This window comes from Rousettus aegyptiacus, unplaced genomic scaffold (genome assembly GCF_014176215.1).
Source record: "Rousettus aegyptiacus isolate mRouAeg1 unplaced genomic scaffold, mRouAeg1.p scaffold_m13_p_12, whole genome shotgun sequence".
Taxonomy (NCBI): domain Eukaryota; kingdom Metazoa; phylum Chordata; class Mammalia; order Chiroptera; family Pteropodidae; genus Rousettus; species Rousettus aegyptiacus.
The window spans coordinates 9,581,261-9,597,047 of NW_023416287.1; the positions used below are offsets into that span (position 1 = coordinate 9,581,261).

The following is a 15,787-nucleotide window of genomic DNA, read 5'->3' on the forward strand; positions in this document are numbered from 1 at the left end:
TTTCTTGTTAAGGCAACCTGTGGAAGAAGCAGGGGAATAATAACGTCTGCTCACAGAGCCTGCAATTATCCCCTGGTAACACAGGTCGCAACCTGTTTGCCTTGCCAGCAGGCTGCTAACACAGCCGATACATGTGGCGGGGGGGCGGGGGGAGAAAAATCATAACTCATTTTACTTGAAATGATTCGCTTTTCCTTTTTTTAAATGTTCCATATTTGTTATCAGATTATTTTGATGGAGCAGGAAGCATTTACAAGTAGCAGATAAGGCAGGTATCTGATTGACAAGGAGATTACCAGGGAGCTAGTTCTCAGCCACAGTTGTTCTCAGGAAAGGACAGAATCTCCTGAGTTAGAGACCAGATCGGCCTGGCACTCACTCCTCAGGCTCCTCCTGGAACACCCAGCCCCGGGCAGGTGTGGGACAGGGCCAAGAACCTGGGGGAAACTCATCTTCTGAAATGACAGTATCCTGGCTTCTGTATAGGCAGAAAGGACTTGGGTTGTTGGTTTCAGGGAGATTAGCTGTCATACTCGATTCTTCCTGTTTTATTCAGATCTTAACGGCTCTTTCTGTCCTATTATTAACTTAGTGAAAGGAAGTCAGGCACTGAACCATACAGCTTACTGCTAGCATCCTGGAAGACCCCACTCAGGTGAGCAATAGTTCTGCTTGCTCAATATGCACCGTTTCTCCTCTTTCAAGAGAGCAACTCGGCCATTTTCCTAGGCAGATAACAGTCTTGTCCCCTAAGGGATGTATGGCCATGTCCGGAGACATCTTTTGGTTGTCCTAGTTTTACGCTGGGGCTGCCTCTGGACCTGGTGAGGGATGCTGCTCACACATGCAGTGCACAGGATGGCCTCCCACCGCAAAGAATTCCCTGGCCCCAAACCGCGTCAGTGCCGAAGTTGAGAACCTTTGCTCTGGAAGCCATTATCTTTTCATGTCCCTATCTATTATGTTTCTAATGTCTTCCTAATTTTCAGATTTTTTTTTTTCCCCTCCAGCTTTTTTCATTAAGCAAGTTATTTTGGAACTACAGAGAATGTTCTCAGAGGGGCGGTCACTCGATCATCAGAATCTCTTCTGCATCCAGCGTCATTTTAAATGGGTCACAGGGACAAGAGAAAGTTCTGGGACATTCAGGTGTGAGGCCTTGTTCTGGGGATGGGGGCGGTCAGATCAGTCTTTGTAACCTGATTTTCTCATCTGTCCAGCTAGTCTAGTAGTTTCCATCCTGAGTACCCTCCCCTAAGGCTTGCTGGGAGGATAAACTGAAGACAGTGTGTGTGACCAAATGTTGAAAAACATGGCACAGAAAGAATATTGAAACCATGATGTCATTCTCTGGAAATCCAAGTAGAATGCTCTATTTTAAACGTGTAACTGAAACAGGGAAATGACTGCTTAAGAGTTAGGCAATCACCCTAAAAAGTCTTAGTAGTTTCTTCAGAAATGAGAGCAGGGGGCCTTTTTTAGGGTCGGTTAACAAGGATCTAAGTGACCATCTGTGAGGCATCTCTTTATCAAGGAAAACGTAGACAGAGCAGGCATTTCAAGAACATAAAAACCTCATGATAAATAAACCCCAGGAACCAGACATGGGTTCCTGCAATCTTGGCCAGTCTTTCCCATTATCCTGGGGGTCCTAGCCATTAAAATAGGAAACAAAGAAAAATAATTTAAAAATATTGGACATGAGCAGAGCAGACAAAACCGATGTTACTTGGAGATAAGATTCTTGTTCAACAAACTATTAGAACTATTGATAAAAGATCAGTATTAGAAATCTTAACGGTGTTTCTGTGTACCAGCAATAACGATTTAGAAAATACAGAAGAAGGAGATCCCATTCATAGCATCAACAAAAATTATACAATCTCTAACCAGCGTATGAGATCTTCATGGAGGAAACTAATGTTTTACTGAACGATGGGAAAAAAAAGCTAGTTACACAAGGATGTTTATTCAAAGATAGGTGCTGTGGTTGTGGTGAAGCTATTCTGTATGGAATCAAGACTCAGAGTGGGTTGAGTAACTTTGTCAAGGTCACACAGCCAGTTACCTCCAGGTCATTTTGATGTTTACCGCCGGGCTTTCTCATGCTTCCTAAAACAGGATTTCTCATTGGTTTCTGAGTGATTTTATGCATTCAGAGGATGGCGTTGTGTAGGATTCTCTGATATATCTTTAGGGAGATGTTTCTTTTGCTATTTTGGGGGTAGGATGGGGTATGGCTTTTATGAATTGGCCACTGGATCATCTTTCTGCCATTGGTAGTTCTAGGTAGGTGATATGGCTTCTGATAGATAAGGACATACCATGTTTAAGAATTGTGGCTTTGGGAAGCGACTTGTTGGCTCATGATACTTTACGCATTTGGGATAGACTTAAAAAAATGGGTGATCATTTTTTGGTGACTCAAGTCCAATTAACCTATTGACCAAAATCCCGCTGTTGAAGGAATTCCAGGGCAAATTGTCATACTTTTGTTAGCTTCGTACATTTAGACTTTGATGGGCCCTTAACTGTCTTCGCAATACTAGTCATGGAGGCACTTCGTTAAAAGCTTATGTTATATCATCCCATTTAATCCTAGCCACAATACCATCCATGAAGACAGGCGGTATCACCTCTGTTTTACAGATGAGAAAACTGAAGCTGGAGAGGTTAAGAGACTTGCCCCAGGGTCGTGCATCTGAAAGAGATAAAACATGAACCCAGATATACTTAGGTTGTTTGGCGCTATCTCACTAGTGCTGCTTACTTACTTAGACAGCAGGTTTTCAGTCGACATCCTCTTAAAATAGAAGAAAGAAAAAGAATATTAATATCGAATGACCTGTAAACCCCGTAAACTTAGTAGAAGTAACCCAAGATGGCTTTTTTAATGAATGAATGTGTGAAATGCTGTGATTTTCTTTTGTTGTCATTGATGTATTTGTTCGAATTCCTTTTGAGAATGCACATTTGTTTTGAAACCAAACCTGTCTTTCTTGCCTACATTTCAGTCAGAACTAAGACATGGTCCGTTTTACTATATGAAGCAGCCACTCACCACAGACCCTGTTGATGTTGTACCGCAGGACGGACGAAATGATTTCTACTGCTGGGTTTGTCACCGGGAAGGCCAAGTCCTTTGCTGTGAGCTCTGTCCCCGGGTTTATCACGCTAAGTGTCTGAGACTGACATCGGAACCAGAGGGGGACTGGTTTTGTCCTGAATGTGAGGTTAGTTCCTGATGAACGAATGCGTTATCTGCCTCATTTCTTCTCCTTTCTCTTTCTTCCTTTTATTTTTTAATTCTTCAGATCATCCAGATACAGGGGAAGAGAGGAATTTATTGCCTGTTCCACCTGCTGTATCCTGGTCACCCACTTTTTGGGACCAGTGTTGGCAGTGGTCTCAGCCCCGAAGCTCTTGGAAAGACAAATTGCATTGAATATTTATATACATTTTTCGATTCTTTGAATCACGTTGGGATCTGCAACCCTCTCTGATTCTTCTTTAATGAACACTTCAGAAGTTAACTTACAAACCTTTAACAGTTGGTGTATTCTGAGAGATCTCATGCTATTTCCCCCCTTCTTGGACGTCAAATCCTGCTACGTCATCGAGTCATTGGCAATAGCCAGACTTAGAAGAACCAGTGTTGGTCGGTTGTATGTCTGTGTGGTTGCCATCTGATGCTTCCATTTACGAAGCAGCTACTTCTCCCGTGCTGCTTAGGTACCAGGGGATCCACAGTGAGCAAAAAGGGGCATGGATCACACATTCTTTTCAGGAGAAAAGGACAAAAGCCAACATAAGTAGTAATATACAGTGTGTTAGAAGAGTGTTCTGGGGAAAAAGAAGATGAGGAATAGGGCTGAGAAGGGTGTGCAGGGTGTGTCCATTTTAAATGAAGAGGTCCAGGAAGGCTGACCAAGATTTGAGGAAGGAAGAAGGGAGGAGCGAGCCACACAGCTGGCGGGAAGACCCCCCAGGCAGAGGGCACCGTGGTTTCCAGAACCCTGGGCAGAAGTGCATTGGCATAGCGAGGGGAACTTGTATATTTCATTTGTGGCAAGGCCTAAACACTCTTTATTAAAACGATTATTTCAGTTTCCAATTATTCTGAGTGTCTTCTGTTCTTGGTGACTTTTCCAACTCTGACCCTTTTTCAAGATGCCAAAAATAAGAGTGTCATCTACAGAATCATTTACTATGAATGTCACTTGGATCCAGAGCCATAGTTGAGTTAGATCTCAAACAAGGGAAGCTGGAAAGTTCTCCCAGACATCTTTAGTGGGGAAAAAAAGCAAGCTGAAGGAGAGTGTCTATGGTATAGGGAAAGAAGAAAAATAGGAAGTAGATGAAAAGAAATTAGGCGTCAATCCAATAGGACGATGACATTTTAATGGTGTTCTGCCTCTAGAATATCAAAAGATGGCCACCGGTTCCCTTTGAGTTACTCTGGATTGTGGATGTAGAGGACACACTGCTCCCTAAAGCCCTCTTCTTCACAGCCCGACTTCCTTCTTCTTCATCTATTTCCTTTTGTCTTGATTAACCTTGTCTTTTCCTTAAAGTTATTGTCTGATAATTTTGCAAAATAAGAGAGTGGCTCAGGGAAGATGTCTTTGCTGCATATGATAGGTCTTGAAAGGTGGCTGAAACAATAGGATTTTATTGTTGTGTGTAGAAAGAATTTAGAGGCAGGGCCAGCCCAGAATTTGTTCAGAGCCAGATTCTGCCCATTCCGTTGTTGAGGTGACATGTCCCTCCCGGCTCTAAGGTGGCAACTGGGGTTTTATGACATGTGGCTAGATAAAAGTGTCTCTCTTCACATCCCTTTTTATCAAGAAGAAGGACTTTGCTTTTCACCTTCCAGCTGACTTGCCCTCGTGTTCATTGGTTGCCAGTCCTCATGCAAAAAAGCCTTGAGAAATTCCTGTTTGGCACTTGTAGTCTAATATCGTGGGATTCGGGCACTGGGAGAAAAGGGGTCTGGGGTGTTGGGGAGAAAAGCTGAAAGACAGTTGAGCAGGCTACCCAAGTGTTCACCACGGGTGGTAGTTACCTGGAAACAGGCAGGAATTTAAACAAACAGGTGTTCTGTGTCTAGGATTTCAACCCCTGATTTCCTCCCAGGGTGCATTGGGTGGGTCAGTCAACAGGGGAGACGAGCCGTTTCAGGCTCTCTGGTAGCTAAGCAGTCAGATACTTGCGTCACGTACCGTTTTCAGCTTCTGAGCGACTCTTGTGTTGCCCTTTTCCTCGACAACCAGACACATCTGAAAATTCCTTTTGGAAGATCCGGAGATACGAAGAATGGAAATGAAATCCAAATTAACCGGAGAAAACTTTTCTCAGCTCTCCCGACACAGATGGTTAAAGAGTGTTTCCTGACATCAGAGTTTGCTATTTCTGTCGTTCCTACTACATAAGGATTCTGAAGCTCTGAGATGTAGTACCAGATTTCCTTAGCAGAATCTGGTTTCAGACGTTTCTCTGGGTCTCTTTGATGGGAATTTCCCTTACAAAATGACATTTATTGCCCCATGGAGCTAGACAGCTAGACTACGCTTCTCTTGTAGTTTGTCAGAATGTCACTGAGTGGGTTCACATTAGTGGTGACAGAGACTGAAGTCATATTTATTATTAGTTCATTACCATCCCTTGGATTCTTTCTACTGGAAAGACTGTCTCTTTCCATCAGTGATGGCATTGAGTTAATAATACCTTGTCAGTTTCCGGAAAGATGGCCTAGAACCTCAAGAAGAGCAGGATAAGTTGGCTCATTCATTATAGGAAGGGATCACCTGAAACCATCAGTGGCCTTTCCTTTCACCCCATTCTTGAAGCGCAAGGTCATAATGACGATTTTCAGGTCCCCGTCTACCCGAACTTTTCTCAGATTATGTCGTCTTCATCAACAACAACAGCAACAACAGCAACAAACATTTCCTGATGAGGTAATAAATGGATTGGTATGCTTCTTAATTTTTATCCACTGATCTAGGATATGGTCCAAATAGGTTGGAATCCTTGTCGCGTGAAACAACTGGTCTCATTTGGAGGGAAATTATTTTTTTATGTGTGAGCTTACCGGAAAATCAGGAGGAAAGGGAAATAAGTATATAGATAGTAACTTTTTTTCTAACTGGTCATTTATGTGATTTTGACTTGTAGAAGATTACAGTAGCAGAATGCATCGAGACCCAGAGTAAAGCCATGACAATGCTCACCATTGAACAATTATCCTACCTGCTCAAGTTTGCCATTCAGAAAATGAAACAGCCAGGGGTAAGAAGAAAGTTCCTCTTGGTAAAAGTGTGAATGGAAATAGTGACCTTTGTTTTGTTCTGTTAACATCTTATTCCATGTAACCTTAGCTTTCCAGACACCTGTGCATACTCTTTGGGCCTTCTTATATGCCTGAGTTCAAATACCTGTAAATGAAACAAGGTATGGTGGCATTCAGTTAATTCTTTATACAGTGAGCACTCTGTGTCCTCAAGGACTTTCATTGGGAAATGATGTATAATAGAAACTTGGTGGGGGTTTAAAATTCTGATTGGTTATGTGATGAAACCTCATAGCCCATCGGGGAAGGGGAAGTTTCGTGCTCCTTCCCACAGGAGTCAGTACGATTCCAACGCTGAGTACAACCCAATTTGTTTATAATCAAGTTCTGAGGATGAAACCTTCAAGGAAAATTCAGCCAGTGAGATTTCCCATAAAGGGTGAGGATTTGGTTAAGTTCCTTCAGTTTCGAAACGGGATTTGATGTATATAGCCTTTACCCCTTGAGGAAAATCTGTGTGTGACGCAGGTGGCATGCTGTGCATTTCACGTGGTTTCTCTCCCGAGCCTGAGTCATGTCGTAGCCATGGTGGTTTTAGTGGTTTTTTTTTTTTTTTTTTTTGTGACCGTTTCAGGAAGATGGCAGTAAAATACCTCACCTTTAAAAATAATCAGTGTGTCATTGCCAGTATAATCCATGTATTATGATCATTTTCCTACAGAAACTGGAGGGCAAGGTCTCCTGTTCTGATTGGCACAGAGACACTATTGGGCCCAGTGGTGACTCTTTATGAAATGCTTCAGAGTTTGCTTCCTAAGCCAAATGAACACATAGAAACATAGACTCTAAGGGCTTTTAGTAGCCACTGTGGTTTAATTTCTTTAAGAAAATATGCTTTAGTTTTGAGATTCTGAAATTGGGTACCACGATGAAAAAAATTCAGAGCATGCCAGTTGGGAGTTGCTAAATTGGGAAACTGTCTCTTTAACAAAATCTCTGTCATTGGAAGCAAAAGTGTATAGCCTCGGTTTGGTAAAAGACAAACTTTTAAAAACTACAGACTCCTATATGTTGAGTGATAAGGAATTAATTCCTGTTTCGCATAGGCTGAATTATATATTTGCTGAAGACTGTTGACAAAAAGAATAGATTCATGTAGACTTGTCAACACCGTAGAATTATAAACCAAAAAGAAAAATCGAAGAAGGCCTTAATTTCTCACATAAATTGCTTGATATAAAATCAATCAGAAAGTTGCTGATTTTGTGGAAGCATCTTTTTAACTTAGAACAGCCTGACTTTCGTTCTGGATAAAAGAGGACTTGGATGTCTGTAAATGGTTGCTTGTGCAGATGCCTTGCTTGAGTATAATTTGGTGTTTAATTAAATCTTTGAGATTTGTTTTTATTGATAAGTAAATACTACCCATCCACAACTTGCATTTTGAGCTGATTCAAGTAGGACTTAAGAAAATGGATCAAGATGAATAACTTTTACACAGTTCCTATTTTGGAGGTAATTTGGCGTCTCAAAGGAGGAGCAAAATTTTAACTGTGTAAATTTTGCCCCCATGTGTAAAAATATATGTAATTACTTAGGTTTTGGTATTTCTAGGTATAGCCAAATTTCACCGTCAGTCGGTTTTGATGCCGGGCCTCATTCAGAGATCGGGTCTACACTAACCAATGGTTCTCGTCAGTCTTAACGTAAACGGACAGAACCTGTTATTCACTTGAAAAGAAAACAAAATAAAAGCAGAGCACAACTGTCCCTGGTTATTGAGAATCAGGCAGAATTAGGCGAGAAACCAATTTGGAGCTCCTCAAGGTCATTCTTTATGGAAACTTTTTGGACCCGTGCTGTCTGAAAGGTTGTCTCTGTCTTTAAAGTGCTTCATTGGTGCTAGCGCTTGGGCTTCCCCAGCAGTGATGGGCTTGTGTCTGTGTGTGTGCATCTTTTCTTTTATAGACAGACGCATTTCAGAAGCCTGTTCCGTTGGAACAGCATCCTGACTACGCAGAATACATCTTCCATCCCATGGACCTTTGTACCTTGGAAAAGGTTGGCCTCCATCACAGAACTTCACTATTGTAGTCCACAGTTGTCGAGATGACTCAGCATCCTCCCTCATTTTTCGTGCCTGATCTCAAGTTAGATGGCTTCTCTACATTTCCTCTGCACCATGTTTATTGGGGTAGAAGAACGTTTGACCTCCCTGCTTCTATAACATTCTTCCAAGGATTGCAATGGAATGTTGAAATCCACCGAGTAGCTGCAATACAACTTTTGCTAGTGATTCTAGGTTTTTGCCTGAATTAGCATTGTGATGGATTTGAACCTCCCCCTCCCCCCAGAGGTGCTAATGAAAGAAACAGAAAGGAAGAGGGGGAAAAATTAAGTATCTGGGAAAGCTTCAGATTAGCACCAAGGATGTGTCTTTGTAGAACTTGACTTATCCTACCAATAAGGATATTTCTTTAATGCCTGAACGTGTTATAAAAGTTCAAGCTAGGAGCATTTAAGATTTTGCTTCCTGGCGTGTGTCATCAGTTTGGCTAAAATAAACTCTTATTTAAAAAAAAAGTTCATGTAAAACTCCATGCTGAAAATTACGCTTATAACACTTTAGATGGTATATGACATCCTGGTGCTGATTTCCAAATCATTGGAACCAAACTATGGGTAAAGAAATCACATATGAGGAGAAAATGTTACTTCATATTGTTTGCGCTGATGACTCCCAAATAGTAAATCTAACTTGTTTTGAAAATTGCACACACAGGCATGATATTCAAAGAAGACAGAGTCAGAGTCCTAACTTCATAAATTAAAAGCCTTGGAACTCAGGATAATAAGTTCCTTAACATTTCCATACCTCAGTTCCCTTGTCTTTAAAATGGGGATGATGGTAACTGCTTCACTGAATCCTCATTTATGAGACTTATGGGAGACTATTACGAATAATAATAATTACATAAATATATATGATATCTTGGATCATTGGAATAAACTGCTTGATAAATGACAGCTGCTGTAAAATGAAAAAATTCAAGTTAGCGTGATAAATTCATTTTTATAGAGTTATAGATCTCAAATATAATAGCATCTTGAGAAATGAGTAAAAGCATTAATTGGGCAAATGACTGCTAAGGAAATTTTGTGGGGGACGCAGGTGTTATTGGCTGTGGCTCGTGGAGACTCACTGGTGATTATACTCTGCCTTTTTTCCCCCTAGAACGCTAAAAAGAAAATGTATGGCTGCACGGAAGCTTTCCTGGCTGATGCAAAGTGGATTTTGCACAACTGCATCATTTATAATGGGGGTGAGTGGTTTAGGTGACTCCTAAAAAAGAGTATGCTGTGTGTGTTGCCCATTCTTTGCCTCTTCATTTAAAAAAAAAAAGAAAATCGAATCAGGCTCTTTTTTTCATGCATCAGAACCAATAACCGTGAATACTTGTGTACAGATTGCTAGTGTTTGTGACTAGGGGGGAGTGAATATGTATTTTTTTTTAAAGTATGAGCTAATGTCCAGAGTGGTTTGTGAATATAAGAAGCTGCTACTTGTCCTTTTTAAAAAATTTATTTCAATGGAGGAATTACTTGCATACAATAAAATGCAATGATTTTACATGTATATTCTATGAATTCGAGGTTCGTGTAACCACCTGTGTAACCACAACCCCAAATAAGATCGAGAACATTTTCATTGCCCTATTGTATTCCTTCTTTCCTCTTCCGTTATATTCACCCTCCTCTGAAGAAACTGCTGTTCTATTTTCCGTTGCTAGGGATTAGTTTTGCACATTCCAAAATTTCATCTAAATGGAGTCACAGAGATTGTGCTCTTTTGAGTTTGTCTACTGTAATGCAGCGTGATATTTTTTGGATTCATCCACGTTGTGTGTGCCAGTGGTTTGTTTCTTTTTATTGCTGAGTGTTTTATTTTTTTTAACATAGATCATATTCATTCACTTTGTTGTTGATGGACATTTGTGTCATTTTCAGCTGTGACCGTTACGAATTACGCCACTGCGAACATTCTTGTTCAAGTCTTTGTGTGGACGTATGTTTTCATTTCTCTTGAGTAAATACCTTGGAGTGGTATTGCTGGATCATTGAATAGGTTTATATTTAACTTTATAAGATTTTTTGCCAAGCTGTTTTGCAAAGTGGTTGTATCACTTTACATTCCTAGAATGTGTACAAAGCCTTCAGTTGCTCCACATCCTTGTGAGCGTTTGGCATTGTCTGTCCTTTTAACCATCCTTGAAGGTGTGAAATGCATCATAATGGTTTTAATTTACTTTTCTCTAGTGACCAATGGCATTGAGTATCTTCATGTTCTTTAGTCATTTATATGTCTTTTTTTTCCCCTGTAAAACATCTTTTCAGATCTTTCGCTCATTTAAAAAATTAGGTGGTTTGTATTTTATTATTGTGTCGTAAGAGGTCTTTATATTGTAGATGAAGTTTTGTCAGTTGCGTTTCCATGGGCTTAGAGGATTGAGCCTTCTGGACAGAATGAGGCGGATTTCCATGAAAATCTCCTCTCATGGCGCCTTTCCCACTGCTCCAGCTTTTCCCACAATCCTCTCTGCCTACCTTCTAGCCAGTAGATCTTTCAGTGCCTTGCCCGATCCCATTCTTGTACCCAGCTCCTCTTGTCCTCTGCTGGAACACTCCTTTCTTCTTTGTCTTGACGTCTTTTTCTCATCCTTCAGTCTTAGCTTCTCAGTCCTCTGGAGGGCTTTCCTTCGTGACCCAGACCATATTACGTGCTCTCGTTAGGGGCTGTCACAGTACTTGTCCTTCCCTGTGTGACAGTATTTATCACCCTTTCTGGATGTTCCTGTTTTTATTTGTTTGAGTAGCTCACAAGGATGTGAGCTCTTTAAGGACACACACCGTGTAGTGTTTCCAGCATACTCTCGGGTCTAGCATAGTCTTTTAGCTAATGTTTTGGGAAAGATTTATGAGTGGATAGATGTTTGCTTAAAACACACTTTTTTTTTCTTTTGCATTATTAGCTCAATAACAGGTTTGAGGGCGAAGGGAAGGGAGAGAATCACTAGACATTAAGAATTCATATAAAGATTGTAAACTCAAGCATATAGAAAGGCCCGTCAGAGCATATACACAAATGAGTGAGGTCCGGTGGGAGGAAAACATGAAGCTAGAGCCAGGATGGCCGTTGGCTGTGGGGCGAGCTGGAGACTGCAGAGAGCAGGGAATTTTCCTAGCTAGACTGGTGGGGTCGCCACTGGATATGCCGTGGTTTGTTGGGTTCGAGTTACCAGACCTTCTAAGTTTTCAAGACAAGCCAGAAATCTAGGTATTTATGTGCGTGTGCGAGAAATTCTTTGTGAACAAATTTACAGTTTCTGAAAATACATTCGAAGAAAACGTGACTTTCTGACCATCTTTTCCTCTGGTTTAGTGCAAAGGCAAGGAATTTAGAATTAGATCTAGGGTCAGGTCCTCGACCCATTAGCGAAGTGGTCTCGCGTAAGCAATGACTCCTAAGCCTTGGCTTACTCGTTAATGAAATGGGAAGATTCACATCCGCTTGCTAATGTGGCTTCCTGAGGAGTTAACAAGAAAATGTATTTTGAAGTACCAGGCACACCAGAGCCATTCAGTTAAATGTCTTCTTTTCCCCTTATTCTTTTTAGTTTGGAGTCTGGGTAGAGTAGGGATCTTTTCTGCTAACTGGAGACTTTGAAATGTAAAAGCATCTTTCTAATATTAATCCATGAATTATAGGGAAACCTCACAAATCACTCAGTTTCAGAAAAGGTGACATGAAGGCCCCAGAGGTTGGTTGATAGTCATGGGAGGAGTCATATAATTCGAACTGGTATCAGAAGGCAGAACCTTCTGGTTTTTGGTGTAATCCCAAGGCTGGCTGTTCCAGTGTTTCTATTCGAATTAATCCTATTTTCTTATTTCCCTTAGGAAATCACAAATTGACGCAAATAGCAAAAGTAGTCATCAAAATCTGTGAGCATGAGGTATGTGTTTCCCACTGTTGTGTTTTAAATGCACCCAAAGTGAGGGTTGGGGTGCCTGAAATGTCCATTTGTAGAATCTCCCATTGGGTAGTTAAAGTGGTTTTGAAATTTTTGGAGTAAAAGCAACAAAGAAGGGACCCCAATATGTTACAGAGCACTCTTATGTTAGCTGGGATTTTAGGTGGAAATGACCCATTTATTTTTCAGCTGTGAGTCATGGGCAAGCACTGGGCAGCTTGAGTTCTCTTGGTTGCATAGGTAGAGTTCATAATTTCTTCACCCCACAATCTGTGGCATTGAGTCAGGTTTTTTTTAGTCGTCTTGCTGAACATTTTTGAGTTTTGACATTATTTGAGGAAAGGTCCTGACCCTCAGGGTATCTTGGAGAGTCCCTCTCGTAAATATTCACGGGATCGCTGTGTGGATGAAATGAACCTCCTGGACTGCGTGCCCTGAGGTTCAGGTGTTTGTGGGACAAACTGGTGGCCGAAATGCTCTGAGGAAGAGGCTTTGTTAGATCCTCATTGTAAGAGTGAAAAAACGGAGAAGCAGTGGCCTTTGACCTGTCTTGTTCATGGCCTTCAACCTATTTTTTTGTTCTTTCATTCATTCGTAAAGGAAACATTTGAGAATCTTAGGATGTGTTCATATCTACACATTTCCATAGAGGTTTATAATCTACATTTTGTACTTAGTTTGAGTGTTTGCCTGGGTAATTTATACACAGGAAAAACAGAATTTTTTATGGCCATTTCGATGACTTTTTTAGTATAGTTGTTAGAAATGTACCTGTCAGGTAAACATGGCAAAGGCTTTAGGTAGGTATTTTTTTGATTGTCTTATGGAAAAGCTGTAGCAACTTATAAAGCAACTTGGAATGGACAGATAAGTGTGGTAGTTTTTTTTCTGTGTCCGTTTCAATACTGGAAGTTCTAATTTAAAAACATTTATAAGTTTTTCCGCCAGTGTGACCAGTAAAAACACAGTGGAATCTTACTGTGATTTTGATTTGCATTTGTTGGATGACAAGTTGTCGTGGGCTATTTTGGATACATTCATTGGCTATTTGGAGTTTTGCGTGGGTGAGTTCTTCACTCGTTTCCCTGTTGGGAATTCATTTGTTTTCCTGGAGCTGAAGCTTAGTTGCCTTTTTTTTTTTTTTTTTTTTAAGTGTGTGTACTGTCGAAGCTAGCATGAAGCCTAGGCTTTTAATTGGTGGGGCTCCCTGAGGTAGAACTTATTGAACCCAGATACCTTGAATGGCATCTTTGAATCTTCCTGTTGGTAACATACTTCTGCTTTGTGGGCTCCCAGGCCAGGGCTGTCCTGGATCGGATACATTACCACTTTTTACTACCTCATACCTTTAGAGCGGAAGTAGATAACTAATGAAACAACTGCTGTGTATTTGGTACCTTGCAAGATACAGGAGATAGAAATAAGTCTGATGATGATGAGAATAATAGCATCCCACAGGGCAGTGGGTGAAGCACAAGGGCTTTGGAGCCTGACCGCCTGGGCTCAGATCCTGGCCCTGCCTCTCTGCCGCAGCGAGACCTTGGGCAGGTTGCTTGACTTCTTGGGGCCTCATTTTCTTTCTCTGTAAAATAGTGGAGTGTGAATTCGGGTCCAAGAAAGAAGCTTCCGGAGCCCTTGGTTCTAAGTCATGATGATACTTAATTTCCCAAGAGGGAGAAGGACAGTACGTTATACAATTTTCGGATTGTTGTCAATGGAAGTAAACTAGGGCAACATAATATTAAGTAACTGCTCTGGACAGTGTGTGTAGAGAGGCATAGAAATCGAGCATGGCAGGTGGAGGCCAGAGTGGCTGGAAGGCATCGGGAGGCTCAGACAGGTGGGCCGAGGCCAGATCACACATGGCCTTGAAAGAATCGATCGGGCGTTGAGAGTTCGGTGTTAGTTTCTCAGCCTTGGCACTACTGACATTTGAGGCCGAAGAATTCTTTGTTGTAGGTACTGCCTTGTGTGTGCATCACAGATCCTTGTTGCAACTGCTTCCTCCATCCCGAGTTTTGATAAACCAAAAATGTCTCCAGACATTGCCAAATGTTCCCAGAGGGGTTAAACCGCCCTGGTAGACAACCACGGGTATGAAGGGAGGGATGAGATCAGATTTATGTTTGTAGAGGATGGCTCTGGCTGCCGGGTGTGTGTGGGGAGGGAGCCACAGTGGAAGCCGGAAGACAGGCAGGCATGATGGCGGCTTGGGCTTGGTGGACGTGTAGTGATGGGCGAGAGGGATAGTTTCCTACTGTATGACTTTGTTTAGCTAATCTCTCCTGCCAGATATCATGGTGCATTTCTTGAGGGCCTAGCAATGTAAGGCTCCTGGGATGACACATTCTAACATATTTTTGCTTTACAGATGAATGAAATTGAAGTATGTCCAGAGTGTTATTTAGCTGCTTGCCAAAAACGAGATAACTGGTTTTGTGAGCCTTGTGTAAGTTGGATTTCCTTTCTTTACTTCATTTTTTTGAATTCTATGCCTGGATGACTACCCAAGACAACTTTTTCCAGGTGGCTTATTTGATGAAACTTTGGATGAAGTTTTTTTTAAATAAATGTCTTACTGATAAAGTGGTGGCAGAGCGAAAGTCGTGCAGATAGGATTAAACCTCTCCAGCTGTACGTTCACATGTCAAAGGTCGCCTCGCGATAACTGGGTTTTATTAGCTGGGGCAGACTGCAGGAATCTTGAGTGAAAGGGAGCTCATCAGAGAGATGGGGGGAGTCACCAGGGTAATGCAGATGAGTGTTAACTGATTGATTGTTTTACGTACATGGATTTACATTGTCCACACTAGTGTTCTGTGGAGAGAAATGCAATTTTGGGGTGGGCTGGTGGTGATGGTGGGGGGCAGGATTGAGAATATAGTTTCTGTTTCTCTCTGTCTTTGGAGATGAGCACTTAAATAGGTAAAGCTTTGAGTAGCCCTCAATAAAGAATAAAGGTGGCTAATACTGTCCCTTATTCCGTGCTAAGTAAAACACGGAATTAATCCTCTGACTTAACAGAGGGTGGAGGTATTACTGTCTACGTTGCAGGGAAAGGTGGAATCCCTTGCTCATGGTCACCCAGGTAATAAGCACAACCAGGATCCAAGTGTCAAGTTCTTGGTTTCACTATTTTAACCCAATGCTCGTCTTCATCCAGGTTACTGGCCACACACCTCCTGGGGAACATGTCTAGGGGAGACCCTGCCCGAAACTGTCCTCATTCAGTTTGTGGCGTGTATTACCTCTACCTTGCTTTATCCTCACACGCCAAGCTTTTTACGTGTGTGTCTTTTTGTGAAATACATACCAACTCGGGATTTTGTTTTTCTTTTCCTAGAGCAATCCACATCCTTTGGTCTGGGCAAAACTGAAGGGGTTTCCTTTCTGGCCTGCGAAAGCTCTGAGGGATAAAGACGGGCAGGTGGATGCCCGATTCTTTGGACAACATGACAGGTGG

The 15,787-nt window shown here is 41.6% G+C and overlaps 1 protein-coding gene across 31 annotated transcripts in view; it reads left to right on the forward strand.

Annotated features, from left to right (window-relative positions):
* ZMYND8 (zinc finger MYND-type containing 8) overlaps window positions 1–15,787 on the forward strand; it is a 105,448-nt gene that overhangs the window by 37,744 nt on the left and 51,917 nt on the right. For 18 of the 31 annotated variants that reach the window (XM_016121198.2, XM_016121207.2, XM_036229315.1 and 15 more), the window contains 7 exons: window positions 3,015–3,233; window positions 6,178–6,291; window positions 8,261–8,353; window positions 9,528–9,615; window positions 12,251–12,306; window positions 14,696–14,773; window positions 15,668–15,783. In XM_016121198.2, coding sequence (XP_015976684.2) covers window positions 3,015–3,233; window positions 6,178–6,291; window positions 8,261–8,353; window positions 9,528–9,615; window positions 12,251–12,306; window positions 14,696–14,773; window positions 15,668–15,783 — 764 coding nt within the window. Of the gene's footprint in view, window positions 1–3,014; window positions 3,234–5,273; window positions 5,961–6,175; window positions 6,454–8,260; window positions 8,354–9,527; window positions 9,616–12,250; window positions 12,307–14,695; window positions 14,774–15,667; window positions 15,784–15,787 lie in introns of those variants that run through there. The other 13 variants (XM_016121211.2, XM_036229321.1, XM_016121215.2 and 10 more) reach the window with 4 other exon arrangements.